We start from the raw sequence: 23,863 nt of genomic DNA, 5'->3' as shown, positions 1-23,863 counted from the left end.
TTTTTCCTTTTTTAAAAAACTGATGCATACAAAAAAGACCTTGATGATTTTATTATTATTTTTTTTTTTTTGTGGATAAAATGTTGGTAGTACAATTAAAATGTACTTGTCTTGTTAGCATGTTTATGTTTTCATGGAATTTTTTGTGATGAAAAATATAAGGATATGGAAAATTTTATTTACTAAATATTCAAAATATTCATTAGTATATTAAGGTATTAACAAGTACATTTAACTGCATGTCTTATCGAAACACACGCGTCACAAATAATAACGATTGGAAAATTTCACATGGAACAGTAAAAGAAACTAAAGAAATAAAATTAAATAAAATGATATAAAAAATAAAGTTAAATAAGAAGATAAATAAAGAAAAAAAAAATAAAAATATCTTGTGCGATCGCGAATAAAGCGTGAATAAAAGAATATATAAATGATTGAGAAAAAAAATAAATAAATATGTACATGCTGTGGTGGTTTTGAACTCGGCTTTGTTCAACTTGGCGCCAGGATTTTTTTTTTATTAAATTTATTTCTTTGCTTCTTTGTCTGACTGTTTTATGTTTGTCGTGTTTCATAGCTTCAATCGACTTATATATGTTGTTTATTAAAAATAAAATTAAAAATATAATTAAATTAATAATTTTTTATTTTTTTAATTCGTTTTATCAAGGAAATATTAGAAAATTCTATTAATTTTTCATTTAAAAATTGTAAATATACAATAAAACAAAGAATATCAATAAAATCTATTTAAAAAAATGTATTTTTTTTAAAAAAACACCGAAACATTTAACTAACAATTGCATAACAAATTAAATACCCCAAAAAATATCTTAAATTATTTTTTAAAAATATCAAAATCATATTTTTTTTTAAATATAAAATTATACAGTTTAAATTTGTTATTAAAATAAGACGAATAAAATATTAAATAAGTGATTACTGCATCGAAATAAAATTTAAATAAAGTAAATAATATCAAATTAATTTATTAGAAAAAAAAAATTTTCAAATCATAAATTTTTAATTGTTAATTACATCAAATACAGATTTTTTTTTTTTTCTTTCTATATATAAATTTATCATATATTTCTAATCTATAAAATATATATTTTCAAAAAAAAAAAATTAAATAAATAAATCGTGACTGGATTTTCCTCCTACGTCAGATTGGTGACTTGTATGCTCGTGAGTATTACCAGTGCAGAGTAGGATGCTTGTTGCATTGGTAGGGAAGATAAAATTAAGAAAAAAAAAAATATAATAAAAAAATAATCAAAGAGAGGGAGTAAATTGAAAGAGACACGGATGAAAAATATTTACGTTTGCGGAAGCGAGACGAAAGGACAAAATAAATAAAAAAAAAAAAAAGTTTGATTCTGTTGGTACTCTGAGGCACGATCACAGCCGGTCGACGAACATGGTCAGTTTAAGACTCGCGGTCTACCGTGAAACGTGAATATACGAAGCAAGCAATAAGTCACTATAAACGCGCACGCTCTTATAATATTCATGATGCAACTAGCCTCTTCGTTTGTCCGTTAAAAAAGTGTTTTTCCCAAAAAAATAAATATACTTTTATTTGACATAGCTTTTCTCTAAATTCACCTTGACATATTATAATGTGAAAATAAATTAAGTGCTCGATGAAAAACTCGGCAATTCATCAAAAAGAAATCGAAAAAAAAAATTGATTAATTAATTAATAAATAAATTTAAAAAACAACGTAAGTAAATCCAAAAAAAAAACGACGAAATTTAAAGAAAAAAAGTGTCGCAAGTAGTATAGCTAAAATTTGGTCAGACAATATCGCTAAAAATAAAAATAACCATTTTTATAATTTTTTTTTTGAAATATAAATATAATACAATGAAAATAAAACACTGAGGCTATTTTAAAAAAATTTATTTTTCTAATTATATCAAAAAAAGGACAAAAAAAAAATTAAATTTGAAAATTGTCTAATTAATTGAGGATTTATGAGTTTAGAAAAAAAAGGAACGATAAGTATTATCGTGTAGCTATAAAGAGTATCTTTAAATGGATCGTGACACTTAAACGTCAACTCACAGTCTATAAGTGTTGTCAGTGCATTCAACGTTGATATTAATTATTGGTAGATTTGTGTAAAAGACAGATTGTGTGTGACTCGATGGTGTGCAAATAAATCGAAGGTTATTTGTCGAAACGAATAATAATTATCTTGTATAACATGATATTAATTTTTTAAATAAATAAATTTATATAATAAATATAAATAAATATAAAGAGAAAGAAAATTGAGCAAGATATAGAAAAAATATTAATCGTCTTGGAAAAAAAAAATTGCGTGGATGTTAACACGTTGAAAAACTGATATGAATTTAATGAATAAATCGTAAATTTATCTACTGAATATTCAATAAAATTTAACGATAATATATTTTAATTATTTATTGAAAAAAAAAATATAATAATAAATTTAAATTTGATAATAATAAATCATGATATATCAATCAGCTCATCAGGCAGCAACAATGTCATCAATTAGAAAAACATCACCAAGACCACAACATCGTAAATTTCAAACAACAGCATCAAAATCACAAAATCAATTGATAACAAAATATAAAAAAGATTGTGATAAAACAGTTGAACGTTGTCGTGGACGTTGTCGAGTTGAATGGAGTGAAAAACATGTCAAAGAAGGCTTGGTACTTGTTCAAGAAGCACAACTTGCTCGTGTTGTTAAAAATGGACCAATCACTGAGCATTATGAAATTGATCCAAAACCATTTGCCAGGTAAATAAATTAATTTTTTATCAACAAAAAAAATAATCTACTATTTTTTTTTTTCATAACAAATTGAGCAATTAATTTATTTATTTATTAAAAAATTTTAACATCAACTAATTGTAAAGTGTAAATTAATTAACACTAACAATTTATTTTATTTTATCTTTTTATTTTCATTCTTTAAATTCATAAACACTTCAAAGGTAGGTATTAAAATATTTCCAGTATTAAAAGTTGAACACACTTTATTGATTTATAATCATTCAAAAAAAAAAAAACCAGTTGTTTTTGCATAATGATAAATAAATTAATTTAAAAAAAAAAAAAATTGTATAACTCATTAAAAACAATATTCAATATAATTATTAATGAGCTACAACAATTAACCTTGATTTTCAATTATTCATTATAATCAAAATATAATAACAATTAAAAAAAAAAAACAAGTTATTACAAAGCAAAAAAAATAACAAAATTAAAAAAAAATTTGTATATTCTTTTGAGGATATAAATTATTAGATTAATTATTCGATAACAAGTATAGACTATCTCTTAATTTACCGATAAAATTAAATAAAAAAAAATGCAATTAACAATTAACAATTAAAATCATTTATTTAAATTTAAAATTGAATAAATAAATGTTCAAATGTTTGCGTCCTTTATCAGCTACTTGTTTATAAAATAAAAATAATTTTATAATTTAAAAAATCATTAATGATGAATAATATTGTCATTAATAATAATAACCGTTATTGACAAATATATTTCCATATTACAATATTTTTATTATTTATTTATTTAAATAACAAAAAATGTTTGTCTCAAATGACAATGAAAAATAATAGATTCATTTTTTTTTTTAACTTTTTTTTTAGTGGAGGTGTTTATTTATAAACTAAATTTAAGGTCATTGACGTCATCATGAAAATTAAATTTTTAATTAATTGATTAAATTAGAAACATGCAATTTAATAGTAAATTGATAATTTTATACTTGATAATAATAATTATTATATAAAATTGAAAAAAATATATATCATTTTGTAAAATAGACATTATTGATTATTGACATGAATAAATCGCGTGAGTAGAAGGCGTCAATGTGTCTCACTTAAAAATTGTGATTAATATCAAGTTGGTCCGTTACAAGACAGCTATTGCGTGGGTTTTTTTTTTTTTTCTATATAATTTTTTGGTTGGCTGTGGGTGTTGGGACGCTTACAAATCGACTTAGATCTTGGCAGTTTTATTTTTTTATTTTGCATTTTAAATTGAAGTCTACTTAGCTCGGATATATAACTGATCAAATAAAACTGATACTTGTAACATGTATATATAACAACCATACAAAGCAATCAATTTTAAATCTAATAAAAATTTAAATAATATTATTTATATTTTATTATTAAACTGTGATAATGTCAATATGATTTTTTTTTTTTTTTTTCAAAATTTTTTAAATTGATAAATTAACGATTCATTCATGATATTAGAAAGTTTAAATTATATATTATTTTATAAATTGTATTTAATAATAATAAATGTAAAAAAAAAAAATTTATTTATCTTTTATTTATAATAAAATGTATGAGATATTAGATTGTAATTATTTTACAAGTAAATAATATTTTATTGATAAATAATGTTTAAATTATGTGTTTATTGCAAAACTATAATTATAGTATTATATTTTTTTAATTTTATAAATTATAATCAAGTTGATGGATTTAATCGTTCGATCAGAAATTAATTTGCAACCACCCGTTGGGATATCGGCGCCATTATTGTCGTTTAAAAATTCATCCACTATAGACATCTAGGGCAAAGTCAAGTTTTTTTATAAATAAATTTTTAAATATTCATACACATGCTTGAAAAACTTTCCAACATGTTTTATTTATTTATTTTAAATCATCATTGAATAATGAAAAAACAGAAACAAAAAAAACCCAATTTCAACGTCAATTATTAATTTTTAAAATTAATTTTTTTCATTCAAATTTTTTTTGTTATTTTAGTAAAACTATTGACAATAGTAGCTGTGTTTTTTTTTAAATTATAAAATTAATTATTGTACGTGTCATTAATGCCTGATGGTAATTAAAAATTGAAGTCAAAATAAAATGTCAAGTGAATAATTTTAAGAAGTATTTTGTTGACCGATCTGGTTATTAATTAGAAAGTCATAAAAACCTTGAGAAGGTTGATCTAAAAAAAAACAAAAATAAATGTAAAATTAATTTTCAACAAACTTTCTGAAGTCTGAATGATTTTTTTCATTGACATGCCAAAAATAACTGACAATTAATTTTTTTTTTTATCAAAATATAACGAATGATTTTAATTAAATTTTTAAAATTACAAAATTCAATTTTGAGATAATTGATAAATTTAAATTAATCAAGTTAAAAAAAAAATGTCAAATGAAAAAAAATATATACAATTTGATTGATGATATTATTTTAATATAAAAAATTTTTTTTTTATTAAATTTTATTATTAAAATATTGGAGAGATTGTATATACTGTTTGTAATGAAAAGTGATAAATAATAAATTTTTATTTAACGTTATTTATACGAAAATAAATTGTATAAAGTTTTAAATCACAAGTCAAGATACAAGGTTGTTAATCTGTTTGAATCTGTTCCTCATATGGCACCGCTGTGGTTTAAATTATTATTTATTTTCAGTGAAGTGCACAATGCCACTCATGTTAATACACAATATTGATATTACATATGGTACATTTGTCCCTGAAGCCCTGCTTACACATCAACGTCATTCACATCAATCTAATATTATTTAATTTATTTTATTTTTAGTCGTATTTTACAATTTTTATCAAACAACATCATTACTGTTTGAAATCATTTTTTTATAAATTAATCATTCCAAATTTAGTTTTATAAATAATCGTATTATTTTTTTATATCAATCTTATAATTTTCAAGTTATTTTCAAACTTGAAATTAATTTTCTTTCGAAAGTTATTTCAAAAATATTTACAGCATTATTTTCAAAGCTTTGTTTTGTAATTTTTATATTGAAAAAAATATTTTGTATTATACTTATTTTGTGGTAAATTTTTTACTCAATTGATTCAAAAAAATTTTAAAGCTACAAAATTAATATTTTAAAATTAATTTGAAATGGAATACGTTTTAATTTTTAAATGATTTTTAAAAACATTTGATACTTATTGTTTTCAAAAAATATAAAAGTAAATTTTACTTGAATTATTTAAAAGTAAAAAAAAATTATTTATTAAAAATTGTGATCTTGCTTAATCAATGTGAAGAGAAAAATAAAAAATAAAAAAATGTATAAAAATATGATGAACCGTAGTAGTAAACAACCTTGTAGGAGCGCCATGGCGCCAACCTTGTAACGACAAAACACTCTTTGAATCTTCGAGGAATTGTTTATTTAAGTAACCAATAGTATTATTATACCCACACGAGGAAATAATAAATACCTGAAGGTGAACTTTCGCCTTTCTATTATCAAAAAATAATATAAATTTAAAATTTTTCTTTCAAATCAAAAATTTGATCTAAATTTCAAAATTTCAAAGTTTTTTATCTTATAAACGGTCAAATAAATATTAATTTGACAGTTTAAATTTTTTTCAAAATTAATATTAAATTGTTATTTTATTATTTTAATACATTTTATTTTTTTATTTCTAGTGGACAATGGGCAAGTGTTTATAAATGTCGATCAAGATTATCTGGTACCATGTACGCAGCAAAATACTCATCAAGAAATCGTTTCAATACTGATTGCAGTGCTGAGCTACGTCATGAAATAGCATTACTATCATTGTGTTCACAATCACCAAGAGTTGTACGTCTTCATGATGTATACGAAACACCAAAAGAAATAATTCTTGTCATGGAATTGTAAGTACCCTTTCTCACTAAAAAAAAAAAATTCAAAATCAAAAAAAGAAAGAAAAACAAACGTTTTTCATTCAACATAAATCATAATTAATATTATTAATAAAACTATTTTATTTATCAAAATTTTTTTCACTTTGTTTATTAATTAAATATATTATTTTATAAAGTGCACCTGGTGGTGATTTACAAACCCTCATTGATGGTGACTTGGTGCCACTTGAGGGTGATGTTGTGCACTTTGTTAAGCAGCTGGTCGAGGGACTTGCCTACCTCCATGAAAGAAATATAGCCCATTTGGATATCAAGGTAAAGTGATTGCTACAATACGTGAAAGGAAATATAATTACAAAAAAAAAAAAAAAAATATTTATTTATACTTAAACAAACATCATGTCTGGCAACAACTCTGACCGATAACATATTAACACCCGGATTTCTTTATTTTAATTTTTTTTTTACTTCCTTATTTTCATGGCTAAAAATAATAATAATAATTAAATCTTTTAATTTTTTTTTTTTTTAATATTCAAAGAAAGAAAAATATAATTATGTTTATTTTATTTTTAAATATTTAAACATGGTATATGCGTTTGCAAGTATCAATTTAAAATATATAATTATTATTTATTATTTATTTAAAATAGATTTTTTAATTAGACAATTTAACATTGTTCATATACAAATGTTGAATTATAGTTTTTGTTTTTTTTTTATATATATTGCGTACAGTGATTTTCGATAAGCAACCGGTAAACAAATTGAATGCCCATCTAGGGAAATTGTTGCGGACAAAGGCACGTATAAAGTCCAATTGAAGCACATATAACTCTTGGAATACATACGTGTTTGTGGATATACGTAAAATAATAATAATAAATTTAAAACAGACCACATGAGAGTTGGCATTTTTAATACTTGTACATTTATATATTTTATTTATTTGTTGTATTATATATTGTTTATCATATATCATATCAATGCGGGTTGAAATTATTCCCAGTTGTTTTTTTTTTTTTTATGAAAACAATTTATATTTGAAATTCTGGAATAAGAAAATGATAAGTATCGTGAATCTGTGCTTTTATTCCATGGGATGCATTTGAGAAAAGTTAATTTTTATATTTTTAATCATTTGGCTTATTTATTTCTATTTTTTCACTCGATTAGATTGAAAAATCAAATGGAGATTTTTCCATGAAAACGAGGACATTTTCGAGGATGAATAGCCAATAATAAAAACTGAGTAACAACTAATCAATGTCTAATGAGTATATTTTTTTTTTTTATATATTTCTTTTTCTGTTATTTGTAATTTTTTTTTTTTTTGGTTTTGGCGGGTAATTATCGCGGCAAGGTGAAGATTTGTCCAAAAGAAAATTGTAAAGAAAAAAAAAAAAACCAACAATCTGTAAATGATTTTAAAAAAAATTTTAAATCATCAAATGATGATAATAAATATCATTCAATTGAAAATAAAAAAAGCAGAACTATTTATTTATTTATTTTTTGATAAATAAAGCTTTGAAAATTAAAATTAATTGAGAAAATAAAAAAAAATTTATTGAAACGAAAAATTTGAGTAAAAAATGGATTTGTTTAATTTAAAAAAAATTATAAATAGAAAAATTTTAATTCAATTGAATTTGCACTATGATAATTGATTTTTCGAGTTCAAAATATTATTGAATATTGATAAATTAAATTCTTCTTGAACACATGTAATATTTATTTTTAAATATTCAAATGAGAAAAAAAAATGAAAAAAACTATATTCATCATTCAATTTCAATAGTGAATATTTAAAAATAAATAAACAGACATTTGAATGACTTTTCCGTTTGATTTAATTTAGTATATGTTATATCTCTGTTGAATGATCTTGAGAAAAAAGGAAATAAAGAAAAAAAAAATGAGAATTTTTATAGGACAGTGTGCCGAGCGATGACTCGACTCACCATATACGATTTATGGAGAAGCACAGGCGTGGACAAGGGGATATGAAGTAACAGGGGGATGAAAAAAGGGGCCTTAACATGTCCCAAATGTACTCACTATGTTTGTGTGTGAATATATGTGTTACAACGATTATATGCAGTGTGTATTTTCAACCTGCTGCAACACCAAAGTTCATTCCCATTTTGGCCGTGAAACGATTAACGTTGATATTTAACTGAAAAAAAAAAAAATTCAATTAAATAAGTCGGATATTATAAATCTTTTAAACTGACATATTGAATTTTTATATGCAAGGGTTGAGCTTTCAAACAATTCAATAATAAAAATTCAATAATTCAAAAATAAAAAAATCGAATAAAAAAAGTACATTTAATTTCGTCGAGACAAAAATTATAAAAAATTTATTTAAAAAAAAAATATTATCGTTAATTATTAGACAAATAAATATTGTTTAATAATAAAAAATAAAATTGCATTTATTTTAAAGAATTTATATTTATTTTTCAAAATATAAATGTAGTTTTTTTCTGATATATTTTTCGAGTTTTTTTTGTTTTTTTTTTTTATTTGATATTAGATTATTTAAAAAAAATTAAATAATAATTAAATTATTTATATTTGTGTTCTTGAATCTTTAGAATTTTTTTTTCATTTAATATTATATATTTAATGTCACTGTAAAGGCCAAAAGACCCACCCACCGTATTTGGGACACAGTAACAAAAAAATAAAATAAAAAAATGTTAACATGCAGGTTCTCACTCGTACGTGATGGTTAATATATGAGCTTGAGACCTTACAGTGGCACTCTCTAAAGTCAAATTGAAATAATAAAAAAAAGCTGAAACAATCATATTTGGTTTACAGTAAAAACAATCAAAAGAAAATTTTTTACTGGTATCATTTTGTCTTGAAAAAAAAAACCAATGATTTATAAAACACCAGCAAACTTTCTCGATATTTTTCTTCGATTGTTTTTATCATTTTTGAATTTTATTTATCATATTGTATGTCCTGCAAATGATATATCTATATTTAATTATCAAGCGAAAGTGCAGCTTAATTTACTGAATTTTCATTATGTAAATTTTACTTATTTTTTTATCAAAAATAAAATAAATTAAATTGATAAACTCCCTTAAGTATATCATGGTGAATTATGTTTTTTTTTTTTTTGATATCACTTGTGAGGGCCAGACATATATATATTTTTTTTTTTTTAATAAACTATATATACCTGTTGTCTTAAACTGGATCACACTTGGCCTCACCAAATTTATATGACAACAAAAAATAATATAAAATATAATATTATTTTTAAATAAAAATATTCCAGCAACAAAAGTAAAAAATAAACAAATATAATTATATAAAAATATACATCAAAGTTTTAGCTCAAATAAGATATTTAATTTTCAGATATTTCTTGAATAAAGAAAAACAGTTTTTAATGAACTTTATGTATACTTTTGTATAAATAATTGGACATTTAATTGGTTGATGTCTTTTCAATTCGCTGACATTTGTGAGTATTTATAAAATTTCTACTGGGAAAATGCATTAGTAGATATTTTTTTATATTTGTCAGGTAATTAGAGACAAGCTTCAAGTATTCTCAAAAAATTTACCGTCGTGGGCCGAGCATTATTTATTAGTAGAAAATATAAACGCTATTTTTATCATGATGAGCTTGTGGCTGAGTTGACAAGCACCGTTCCTACGGTGCCCAAGGTCTTCAGTTCGATACTTAGCTATGGCATATCGCGAGTGATGCTTTCTCTATTGTTGATGGTTGGTGTGAAGTGACGTTCAATTATCAGTATCGATTATATCGTGCAAAAAAAATGACGCAGCGTTGGAGGCAAATACTTCCTAGCATAGAACAAGTAAGTTTCAAACCCCCTTCACTTGTTCTATGCTAGGAAGTATTTCCCTCCAAAATACTTTTTTTGTTAACCGATAAATCCTACTTGATTATTTTTTTGTTTATAAAAATAAAAAAAGATTGAAAAAAAATTATTTTCATGTAAAATGATAGAAAAGATTTTGTAATTTTTGGCAAAATAATTTATTTAATTTGTTGTCTTAAACTGAATCACACTTGGCCTCGCCAAATTTATATGACAACAAAAAATAATATAAAATATAATGATATTTTTATATAAAAATACAACAATTATAATTGTAAAAATATACATCAAAGTTCTAACTCAAATAGTTCACATAAATTTCTATTAACTTTTATCTAAATTTTGATTAAATGTCCACTGATTTAAAAGCCAGAAAAAATATAAAAATAATTGTAATTAAATTCTATCATTTGCATAATTATTTTAGCTAAATACTGTAGTCAATAAAATTTCACAGACAAATCATATTGTCAACATTGATTCGAAAAAAAAAAAATCATTTATTAATTATCTTGTAAGGGATATAATTATGTCTCACATGTTTAAACTTTTATGTCAAGTTTATAATATTGCAATATATTATGTTTAAAAAAAAAAAAAAATTATGTATTTATTTTGAATATTTCATGCTGATCATCATCCAAGTCTTGGGATTATTTTGATTATGATTATATGACTCGAGGCTCTATATAAAACGCCTACGAATTATTTCAACAACTTTGATTATGTAAAATTTAATTTTTTATATATATATATATTATTGTAGTAGCATTTACACAACGAGTATGATATACTCAAAATTTTAATATTTATACTAACTGATTTTATTTTTATTTTATAAAATTTATCTTTCTTTCCATTTTATATTTGTGAATTTTTTATTCAATTAATTGTTAGGCTTTAGTTTAATTTTTTTCGCTCAATTTTGGATTAATTTTTCCAAAAAAATTGGATAATTTTTAAGGACTGAAATGTTTTTTTTTTACGCAATGAAAAAAAAGCTCATTATAATTAAAATAGCAATTTCAATGCATGGATATTTAAATGGTATCATTCTGTTTTATGAATTTTTTAAAAATTCAATAACAAGGTCATGTCGATGATAGAAAAAAAAAATTTAATTTAATATAAACAAGATTAGATTATAAATTAATTTTTTTATTGTGATGGGTAGATTATGAAGGTGTTTTATTTATATTTATGATGATATTACTACATCCATATGACATTATGATAATAATTTTATTAAATGTATTTTGTGCGTGCACTTAATAATATTTATTTAAACAATATTGTTTTATAAAAAATATACTCACGAGTGTATCATAAAACAAGGAAAAATATCTTTGAATATTCAAACAACGCCTACTTTAAATTGTCTTCACCAAGGTTTCATTGCGTCGATATTAAAAAAAGACTGAAAAATATCTAGTCAAATTGATTAAATAATATTTTTATTTAATAATAAAAATTAATAATAATAACTGTGATATTTATATTTCATTTTCAAAGTAAATATAAAAGAAGAAAAATTTTTTTTTTTTATTTATTACTCTTACGCCTCTGCAATAATACTAAATTTTATTTAAAAAAAATTATTTAAATATTATATAGCTTCTTGTGAGTTTTATAAATTATTCAATCTTTTTTTTTTTTTGTTAAATAGTTTTTTTTTTTTATTTTTTAATATATATATAAATGTTGAGAATAAAACTGATGTAATATATTTTTTTTAAAAGACATAAATTGCATTTGTAAATGCTTTGTGTATAGAAAAAAAAAATTCTGAAAATTGTTAGATACATTAATTTATGTAAATTTAGTTTATTATTATGTGATATATTTTTTTTATTAAATAATATTTATATTTTTGACATGAGGATGAGTTAATTCATTCATCCAAATATGGATTTGTAAATGAGGTAGTAAATCATACACAAAAACAATTCGTTTAGAAAATAATGTGTGTGGTTTTTCTTATTTTATTTAAATAATAAAAAAATAATGACTATGAGAATGATAGGGTTAAAAAAAAAAAAAAAAAGGCAGTGTTGAGATCATTTTTCGCCCACGAGAATATATATATGAACATTCAAGACATTTTAAAATTGTAAACAAAATATTATTATTATTTAATTCGAGCAGAAATTTTAATGGTCTAATTTAAATAAGAAAATGATAAATATATTTAAAAAAATTATTTTAATGTTTATATATAGGAAAAATTTAATTTTCATGAACAGAGAAAATAATTTATTATAAGGTGGGTTTATTTGATTTTTAGTAGAGCTTTTTAATTTGATGAATAAAGTACCAAATATTACAACATCTTTTCTATCATTTTACATGAAAATAATTTTTTTTTCAATCTTTTCAAATTTTTATAAACAAAAAAAATATTAAAATAGGATTTATCGGTATTAAAAAAAGCGTTTTGAAGGCAAATACTCCCTAGCATAGAACAAGTGAAGGGGTTTGAAACTTACTTGTTCTATGCAAGGAGGGAGGATTTGCATTTTGCACCATTTTTGTCTTCACCATGTCATGAGCCACTTGAATACTGCTGCGGGATTTGAACCGAAGACATCGAGCACCGTAGGCAAGGTGCTTATCAACTCAACCACAAGATCATCATAACGTTTAAATTTTCTACTAATAAATAATGCTCGGCCCACGACCGTAAATTTTTTGAGAGTACTTAAATCTTGTCTCTAATTACCTGACAAATATAAAAAATATCTAATGCATTTTCCTAGGATAAATTTTATAAAAAAAAAAAAATAGAATTTAATCAAAAAATGAAAATTCATTTATTTCTTTGACAACAGAAAAAAAAAATAACAACAAATTCGAGTACATAAATCGGTTAATTAAAAATCCAGAAGACCAATGACAGTTGTCATTTTTATAATAGAAAAATTATTTATACAAATATGTATATAAAATTCATTAAAAATCATTTTTCTTTATTTAAAAAATATCTGAAAATTAAAATGTTAAATTCACAAACAATTAATAATAATATTAAAATAAATATAAATTGAATGTTGAATTTTTTAAATATTATATCAACAATATAACATTTGATTTATTATTTATATTTATGATGTTGCAAATTTAAAGAAAAATAAAAAATGAAAAGTGATGTTTGCTTTCACCGCTATTTTACAGTCATGCAAACATAATCACTCAATTGCACTTTGGTATCTTGATAAAATATACTACTAGGTTCCCACGTATGTTATTTTTAAAAAAATATCATAAGAAAAAAATAAAAATAATATAATCAACACGAGGAACTACTGTGAGATAGTGACTCTCATGTTTATTTAGACTGCTGGTTAAATATCATAAATAACTAAGATTGATTGATCATATATTCATATCGTGCTGCAAACTGATGCTATAGCATAATAGATTAATAAAATTCTAACAAATCAACAGTTACTAAAAATCAATTTTACAATTTTTTTATCTTCATATAACTCACTATGACAAATGATAATTAATTTATCTCAAAAATAAATTTAAAAAAATAATAAATGTGATGGATCAATATAAGAAACATGTTTGACATGAAATTTTTAAATTTGTTTGTCAGAAAATAAAACAAGTGTTTATGTTTTTTAAATTTTAGATATTAATTTTGCAAAATAACTGACTCATTTCATTTAAAAAATGAATAAATAAATAACGAAAAATATAAAGTTAATATCAAAAAATTAACTTGTCATAATAATATCAATATTTTTTCAAATAAAATTTAAATAAATAATTATTTTTCAATGAAAATAAAAATATTTTCTTTTACTAAAAATTCTTATTAATTTAAATTGAGTCATGGAAGAAAAAAAAAAGATGGCATTGATTCGAAGAAAATAAATTAAATTAATATTTATGTTGTATAAATTTATCAACGTTAATTAGCATTAACATCATCTTCGCTAAAATATAATCATGTAATTTAGAAAAAAAGCCATTTTAATATTTTCAATTTTTATAAAGAAATATTTTTTTCATTTGAAATAATATTCATAGACATCTAGAAAATTAAATAAAAATTTTAAAATTATCTAAAATTTATTATTTAAATTTTTAACTAAAACAATTATTAAAAATTAAGTCAGGGTTTTTTTTTTTTTTCGAAAAACTTCCTCATCTCAAGGAAATCCTTATTCGAATATTTATTCAAGGAAATTTTCAATGATTATCTTGATTAATACAGGCATCAATGAAACTCGGTTAATAGCTGATAATTTCATTTGAGTTGTAATTATCCAAAATTGGTAAGACATCCCAACAATTTTAGTGAAGAAATATATCCGTAAATTGTACACCTGGAAATGAAAAAAAAAAAAAAAAACAAATACCAATGGTTATTGCAATGAAAATAAAAATATATATCCAAGTAAAATTCCGCGTATCATTTACAAATAATTGGCTGGTTAATTATTCCAATTTAATCATAATTCAATCGAATTTAAAAAAAAAAAAACCTTATAATTTTTCTTAATAATAAAAACAAGTATTTTATTTGTTAATGTAATTAATTTTTTTATTTAATTACAGCCACAGAATCTTGTGATGATGGGAAGTTTTCCAGAATGTGAAGTTAAATTGTGTGACTTTGAAATATCAAGAGTTGTACTTGAAGGTACAGAGGTACGTGAAATTCTTGGAACACCAGATTACGTTGGTAAGTTTAATTTAAAAATAATATTCAACAATAAAATAAATAATATATTTTTCTAAAAAATAATTCATATAATTTTTTTATTGTTATTTTTAGCACCAGAAATTTTACACTATGAGCCAATAACATTGGCTGCTGATATGTGGTCATTAGGTGTAACAACATATGTACTATTAACTGGTTTTTCACCATTTGGTGGTGAAACTGATCAAGAAACATTTCAAAATATATCTGTTGGTGAGGTGGATTTTCCAGAAGAGCTATTCGAAGATATATCAGTTTCAGCAAAAGATTTTGTTGCAAAACTTCTCGTGCTAGACCCAAGGTAATTTAAAAATTTAATTTATAATTTAATTAATTTTTTTTGGCATTTTAATTAACATGTATGTTATATTATTCAAGCGCACGGATGTCTGCAAAACAATGTCTTCGCCATGACTGGTTACGTGATGCTCCAACACAAGCATCACCTCATTTACGTAGATATTTATCAAAATCACGTGAAGTACTACTTGAACGTGTTGTTAGCCGTGAAAATTTAAGACGTGCTGCATTAATAAGCCAAGCAACAAGTCATGCAAATTTAACTGAAAGTGAATTACAAAAAAATCCAAGACTCGTTACAAATCTTAGTCAAAGTGAAATGTGTCTCAATCAATCATTAACAAGTAGTCATGGAAGTTTAACAAATAGCGAATGTTATATGAGTCCAGCTGATTCACAAACAAGTCTCAATTCATCACAAACAAGTTTAACAATGAGTCAAGCAAGTCTTGGAACAAGTCAAAATTATTTATTAAATAAAGAACAAACACAAGGTTTATTAAGCCAAGCACAAAGTCGTTCACAAGCAAATTTAAATCATGTTAATAGACGTGGTTTATTATCAAGAATGAGAAGTTTAAATCAAATTCAATCACAAGCATGTTTATTAAATAATGATAAAATTATATTACAAAAAGAACAATTTAATAATTCAATATTTGGTAATAGTAGATCACAAGAAAAATTATATGGTTTAAAATGTTTATCGAAATCACAAGGTGTACTTGATATTTATCGTAGTCTTGAATCTTTAAAAAAAACTAAAAAATTTAAAAAAAAAGAACAACAACGTCCAACAAATAACCAAGATTCATTGCCAGTTATTAAAAATTTAGAAAATGAAATTAAAAATGCAGTAACAAAAGACAATGATAATAGTAATGAACATTGTGAAATTGTTAATGATGTAAAAAGCGATAAATCAAATGAGCTTGATGATAATGTTAATAAAGAAGTTGATGAAGAAAATCGTGAATTTGTTAGTGAAGAAAATTTTGATAGTTTGCAATCAGTTGAATCTGATACATTAACTGAAGATTCAGATGTAACATCAATTGATGCAACAAGATTAACAGTTAAACAACCATCAAAACGTCAAAATTCTGATATATCATCACACTCAAATAATTCTGGTAATTCAGATGATAAAGATGAACATTATGAGTCAGAAAATGATGAACCAAAATATTCAGTATCACAACTTGTATCAGCATTTAATAAACATCAAGAAGTTGCATCAAAAACAAGTCTTGAAGCAATTATGACTGAAAAATGTATTAATGAAGTTACATTTCCAACTGGACCAAAAGCACTTAGATTATTTATACCAGATATTAATATTACTGAACGTGTTATTGTTAAAAGAAAAACAAGTTATAAACCACGTAAAAATTGGGAAGAATTACGTAAACGTAATGAAAAAAATGAGGGAGTTTTAAAAGATTTCGATAATGATTCTGGTAATGAGGATGATGAAGATACTGTAAATCCTGGTGAAAAAATTGATAATGAAAATAGCACAAATGATGATTTAAAATGGACACAAGATGCTAATGACATGTCAATTAAAATTGAAGATAAAAGTTTAGATAATAGAGACACAACAATTGATGAAAAATACAAACAATGTGTTGATGTTGCAAAAAAAGAAATAATAAGTAATGAAACAACAATAAATTCAGTTGTTAAACCGACAATAATCATTGATAAAACAATGACTAAAACAATTGTTAATAAAACAAATCAACGTTCATCATATCAAAAAGAAAGACTACCAAATTATATTCACTCAGATGTAATAACATCGAAAAATAATGACAATAAAAATGTAGCAAAATTAACAAAGACAACAAAATTAAGTAAAGTTAAAAAACCAATTGATAAACGAAGTGATAGTGCAGTTAATTTAAAAGATATACTTCAAAAAACAGACAACAGTCATTCAACACAAAAAGAAAATATGGAAAAATTACGTAAACGTACATCAATTGCTAAAATAATATTAAATGATAATTTATCAGTTGATAGTGATTCAAATAATAATATAAATAAAACAAAAAATGATAAATCAATTAATAATAATGATGGTTCAAATCAAACAGATGTTAAAAATACAAAAATAAATAATACACGTAAATTATCAAATAATGATTCATCAACAAGTAAAATTGAGACATCAAAAACAAGTGTATCATCACAACATGATGGTAAAAAAATACCAATGAGTGCTGAAGAAAGAAGAATGTGGGGAAAAGTATGTACTGGTTCATACACAAGAGCAATGGAAAAATTTAATAGTAAACCAAATTCACCAAGAAAATCATTAAATTTATTATCACCAATTCAAAATGAAAAAATACGAAGAAAAAGTTCACCAGCAATGCCACCAAATAGTGCATCATAAATATTAAAAAAAAACAAAAAAAGCAAAAAAAAAAGGATCTATCAAAGAAACGTAGATCCTTGGATCATTTTTTTTTTTTAATTAAATATTATTAATAAATAATAATCATTAAGACTGAGTATAAATTGAATTGTTTGTTATCCTGATGATAAATATTGATCAAATAAATTAATCAAGAAAACGTCAATCGAAATTTTAAAAAATTGATAAATTTATTAAACGTTTTTGTTGGTGACAACTTGGACATGTTGCATGATGGTGATGATCCATATGATGATACCATTTAAAGAACCATCAAGGATATTTTTTTGATAATATTTTTTGTGACAAAATGGTTTATTTATTTATTAATTTCTTTCAAAATATAAATTATCAAATGAATGAAAAAAATAAACAAATAATATCATTTAAATTTTCAGATATCACAAGTGGACTTGGAAGAGGAATAAATAAATCTAAAAATAGTTGCAAAATTAAGATAACTATTGTTTAGCAAATTAAATATTTTAAATAATTTAAACTTATGAATTTGTTTGTGGAATAATATAAAACATTCCAATGAAATTTTTGATGGAAATAAATAAAAGAAATCTACGAGACTTGAATCGATGAAATTAATTGTTTTTAAAATATTAAAATTAATCAATTTATATTAATTAATTTATCATCCTACTGAATTACGTATTGAATATATTTTTAAAATAATTTATGCAGTGTTAATCATAACAGTTTATAATTATTCATAATCGGCTTCTTTGGATGACGATAATTTAACCATATTTCATTTTCGTTTATCCTCTTGTTCTTTATTATTATTATTATTATTATTATTTAATAATTAAGCATTGAAATATTCAAATAGCATTGTCAACTTAATATACAACATAAAAGAAAAATTTATAAAGCCATTAATTATGCTAAATTAATTAATTTATTTAAAAAAAAATGAAAAAGTTTATGAATGTTTCGTGCACGAATTACAATTCAACTTTCTTTTTTTGGAATAAACAGCGGTGCCCTAAATGATTCGTCAATGATTAACATTAATTAATTTTTTTTTAACTAATTTTTTCTTTTTTCAAAAAGTTTATAAAAAATATTTTGAAAATTAATTAATAATTATTGACGAATTATTTACTGGATGCTGTTATTCTGTTATTTTTTTAATAAATTTTTTTTTCGGCAATTTTATAAAACTAACACATGCATGTCAACATTTAATTAACCAACTTGATAATGATTAAGATTTTATTAAATATTTGACAGAAAAAAAAAAAAAGAATTATACTCAAATAATTTCTAATTAGAAAAATAAATTAAATGTACGTCTATTTATGTAAATAAATTTTTTAAAAATAAATAAAATAATCATCAACAATAAATCAATAATCAACAGTCTCTATTTTTATTTTATTATTATTATTTTTTAGTTTTCAATAAGAACACTATATAATACGATATGTTAAAACAAACATTTATCTTATGAATAAAATGAAAATAAAAAAGAAAAAAAAAAAAAAGAAAAAATATATATATTATCAAACTCATAACTGATACGTCAATATGATTGTAAATATGAAGCTCAAAAATACATAATTAAATTAATTAAAATGCATGATTAAAGTGACTATTCCCATCGACTTTTTCTGGCACGTTTTTTATCAGAACCAGTTTGATTAGTAGAATTATCATTTGTTTGAGAATTCATGGTAGCAGGTGGAGTAAAAGTAGGAGTAGAAGTAGTAATCGCAGTGGTTGTATTGATAGAATAATCTGTTTCAACATTAGTTGAGACACTTGAAGGTGGTAAAGGTGGTGGCATTATAATTGATGGTGGTGTTATTGTTTGTTCCCAAGTATGATCAGATGATGCACAAAATTGTGATGTATATTGAGTTTTAAATGCAGCTTTCATGGCTGACAAACGATCACTACCAGGTCCTTTATCATATTTTTTAACAACATCACATATTTCATTTGGCGACTGGGCAATTGATGATGATGATGATGATGATGAAGAAGCATTTTGATTAAATGATATTTCTGGTCTTACAGCTCTAAAACCAAGACCAGCACCACCAACATTAATACTTTTACCTTTACCACTTTTAAATCTTGATTTTCTAAACCATGAACTTTGCATTGCAAGATCTAATAAATCTTGTGGTACTTGATTAGCACCTTCAAGATTTCTAACAAGATGACCAGCAAATTCTTTATCTTTTTCAGTAACAAGTGTATATGCTGTACCTTTTTCACCAGCACGTCCAGTTCTACCAATTCTATGTGTATGTGTATCAATATCACGTGCAACATCATAATTAATAACTGTTCTAATATGTGGTATATCAAGACCTCTTGCAGCAACATCTGTTGCAACAAGTATACTTACATCTTTTTTTTTAAATGCTGTTATAACTTTATTTCTTTCAATTTGATCCATATCACCATGTAATAACATAACATCATATTCTTTAATTTTTAAATTATTTGATAATTCTTCAGCATTTAATTTTTTAGTTACAAATATTAATACACTACCAGCACTTAAATATTCAACAATAACACGTAATAACCAACTCCATTTACCAGTTGGATTATTACAAAATGTTAATACATGTTGTGTTACATCTGTATTTGCTTCACCAACATCACCATGTACTATTCTTATTGGATCAGTTAATACATCTCTAGCTAATTTTTCAACTTTTTTTTTAAATGTTGCACTAAATAATAATGTTTGTCTATCTGAACGTACATGATTACATATTGATCTAACTTGTGGCTCAAAACCCATGTCAAACATTCTATCAGCTTCATCAAGCACTAAAATGTAACTCTAGTTAAATTTGTTGCTTTCATTTTAACCATATCAATCATTCGTCCAGGTGTTGCAACAACAATTTCAGCTCCACATTGTAATGCTTGACTTTGTTCCCATTTACTACCACCACCATAACAACAACATACTTGTATATTATAAACTTTACCAAATTTTTTAGCTTCATGAAATATTTGTTGTGATAATTCTCTTGTTGGTGCTAATATTAAACCAATTGGACCATCACCAGGTGATAATTCTTTTGATCCATAATATGTACTAACATTGGCCATATAAATGCTGCTGTTTTACCACTTCCTGTTTTAGCAATACCAATTAAATCACGTCCACTTAAAGCTGCTGGTATTGCTTGTGATTGAATTGGTGTTGGTTGTGTATATTCACTTTTTCTAATTGTTTTAATTAACGCATCATCAAAACCAAAATGACCAAAACTTGTTACTGGTTTTGGTACTGATGGTCCTGATACTTTAATACCAAGTGTATTTCTTAATTCATCAACTTGTAATTGACTTAAATTTAATATATCATCATGTACATTATAAAAATTTTTTTCAAATGGTTCATATTCAATTAGACTATGATCAATTGGTGGTAATGGATCAATATCTTTTTTTTTAGGTGGTGCTATTGGATTACCATCATCATCATAATCAATATCTTGATCCGAGTCATCTTGTTGAAGACCAGCTGTTGGATTTTCTTCCATATATCTGTAATAACTTTCTTCATTATCCTCACCATCAATGTCTTGTCTAAAACCTTTTGCTTTATTATCATCTTTTACAATATCCTCAATTGGTTCTTGTAGCTTTTTATTATTTTTTTTAACTTCAGCATCAATACCAGCCATAAATGCATCAAGTGGATCTTCTTCACTATCACTCTCGTTATTTTTTGATTCATTTTTCATTCTATCGTATGATGGTGAACCAGGAGCTGGTATGTATTCAAGTGATGATGTTTGTGCATCTTCATCATCTTCAAAATATCTAAATATAAATTTTTTAAATTACAAATTTATCTTGGAAATATTAATATAACTATGTGACAAAAAAAAAACACTTACTCTTCTTCAGTTTTAGTACGTTTTTTTGGAATTCCCCAGGTTGCTGATATTGCATTTTCAGTTATGGCATTCATTGTGTGATAGCCTTGTCTACTTAGTGATGGATTTAATGATGGTGGTGGTGGTATATTTGCACCAGCTCTTTTATTACTTGATATTTGAAATGTAAAACCTTTTGGCTTATTACCACCTCCTCGTTGATTGTAACTCATTTTTAATTTTGTTTATGATTACCTGATAATTTAAAGTCAAGTTATAACCTATATTAATTTGTTGTGGTTTTTTTTTTCTATGTTAAATATATGATTGTTGATTGATTTTAAAAATCAATTGTAATTTAGTATTTTGTTTTTTTTTTTTACATTGTGGTATTGTTTACTTACTGTATTTTTCGTTGTTTTTTAATATCACTTACAGGTGTTTTTTAAATCAAAAATAACTTTGACAGACCTTTATTATTGAAATTAAAATATACAACAATTGACTTTTTTTTTTTTTTTATTTCATCAATTACTCAGTTGATAAAAAAAATTATTATTCGTAGAACTTTGGGGTTTATCCGCTAGATGAACGATATTTTTCTCGTTTGATTTTGAATAATATAAACTCGCAGAAAAGGTAAATTATAAAATTTAAAAAAAAATAGAAATACTTGAAATTAAATTATAAAAATTTTAGGATAAGTGTATTCAAGTGTTTTCTAAATTATGAAAGAATAATTTTGTGAAAAATCTGTTTAGAAATATTTTTTTAACAAGCATGACGTGCAGTAAACAATCCAGACTGACGGCTTTAAGTCATGCCAAATTATAAAACTGAACAAAAAATAGAAATACTTGAAATTAAATTGTAAATTTTTTAGGATAATAGTATTTAAGTGTTGTCTAAATTATAGAAGCATAATTTTACGAAAAATTCATGTAGAAATATTTTTTTGACAAACATGACCTGCAGCGAAAAATCCGTAATTTTATTTCCAAGTCTAATCAAATTATAAAATATTGAAAAAAAAAATAAAAATACTTAAAATTAAATTCTGTAACTCACAGGATAATTTATTTCTATGATTATTAAATTTTCTATATTCTGAAATTAACACTATATATGCATATAAAAAAATAAAACAACCACGCAAGTTGGCAGTTCACTTTCATGATTAAAAAAAATACAAAAAAAATTTTTAACATTTTTTTCCAACAACTTCTCTAATCCACGAATCTTTTTTAAAATTAAATCTTTTCGTTAAATAATTAACTTAACAAATATTGAATTCATAGAGTTTATTCAATTCAAGGTAAAACAAATAACTAAATTATATTCAAATATCAACATCTGTTGTACTCATCAAAAATTAACATGAAAAAGTATAAAATATTCATGACGATTTATGAATACGAGCCCATATCGCAATACGATTATCATAAAAAAAATTAAATTTTCATCAAGCACCTTAATCTCGTGTATAATCTCAATAAAATTCCAATTAAAAAATTTATTACTACGAAAGTATATAAATTTATTTCAACCATTTGTAAAAAAAAGAAAAAAAAGTAACAAAAAAAATATTTTTTCATTTTTAAAATCAATATATAAAATTATAATTGAATACGTCACCAAAAATAATTTGATTATTATTTTTAATTTTAAAATTTTCCTCAGGTGAACGACATAATTAAAAAAAAAAAAAAAAAATTCCTCATTCGGAATATAAATTATTAATAATATCGTTTTTATACAAATATACTTTTTTATTATTTAAACCAAGAGGTCATTAAGCAGGCTAATAAATTATTAAAAAAATTTTTTTTTCCAACTAAATATAATATATTATTAATACCAAAAAAAAAGTTAATTATTTTCAAACGAGTTATCTCTTTAAAAAATATTTTAAGCTTGTGAAATAAAAATGTTTAATAAATTTTTATTTCACATGAAATCATTAAATATTTTCAACAATGAAAAAAGAGGTAAATAATTT

The 23,863-nt window shown here is 23.2% G+C and overlaps 2 protein-coding genes across 2 annotated transcripts; one reads left to right on the top strand and one right to left on the bottom strand.

Moving 5' to 3' along the window:
* The first annotated feature begins 1,407 nt into the window (after positions 1–1,407).
* On the top strand, positions 1,408–18,020 carry LOC122848293 (5'-AMP-activated serine/threonine-protein kinase catalytic subunit alpha-like). The gene is made up of 6 exons (XM_044146269.1): positions 1,408–2,786; positions 6,475–6,687; positions 6,855–6,993; positions 15,123–15,249; positions 15,343–15,571; positions 15,649–18,020. The coding sequence occupies exons 1-6, from the start codon at positions 2,488–2,490 to the stop codon at positions 17,972–17,974; spliced, it is 3,333 nt and encodes a 1,110-aa protein (XP_044002204.1). The 5' UTR covers positions 1,408–2,487; the 3' UTR covers positions 17,975–18,020.
* Positions 18,021–18,120: 100 nt separating this feature from the next.
* Positions 18,121–22,322, bottom strand: LOC122848294 (ATP-dependent RNA helicase DDX42-like). The gene is given in 5 exon segments (XM_044146270.1): positions 18,121–20,803; positions 20,806–21,060; positions 21,063–21,808; positions 21,886–22,119; positions 22,269–22,322. Coding segments are annotated over 4 exon segments (2,415 nt in total). The 5' UTR covers positions 22,098–22,119; positions 22,269–22,322; the 3' UTR covers positions 18,121–19,601.
* Between the last annotated feature and the right edge of the window lie 1,541 nt (positions 22,323–23,863).

Source organism: Aphidius gifuensis, linkage group LG2 (assembly GCF_014905175.1).
Source record: "Aphidius gifuensis isolate YNYX2018 linkage group LG2, ASM1490517v1, whole genome shotgun sequence".
Classification (NCBI taxonomy): domain Eukaryota; kingdom Metazoa; phylum Arthropoda; class Insecta; order Hymenoptera; family Braconidae; genus Aphidius; species Aphidius gifuensis.
Note: the sequence above shows the minus strand (reverse complement) of the source record. Positions and strands in the feature narration are given on the sequence as shown.

What these genes read in the sequence shown, in the direction of transcription:
- LOC122848293 (XM_044146269.1), top strand. Translation starts at nt 2,488, where the DNA reads ATGATATATCAATCAGCTCATCAGGCAGCAACAATGTCATCAATTAGA. An exon ending in TGGAACACCAGATTACGTTG is followed by an intron (nt 15,250 to 15,342) that starts GTAAGTTTAATT and finishes TGTTATTTTTAG; the next exon opens with CACCAGAAATTTTACACTAT. An exon ending in CTTCTCGTGCTAGACCCAAG is followed by an intron (nt 15,572 to 15,648) that starts GTAATTTAAAAA and finishes ATATTATTCAAG; the next exon opens with CGCACGGATGTCTGCAAAAC.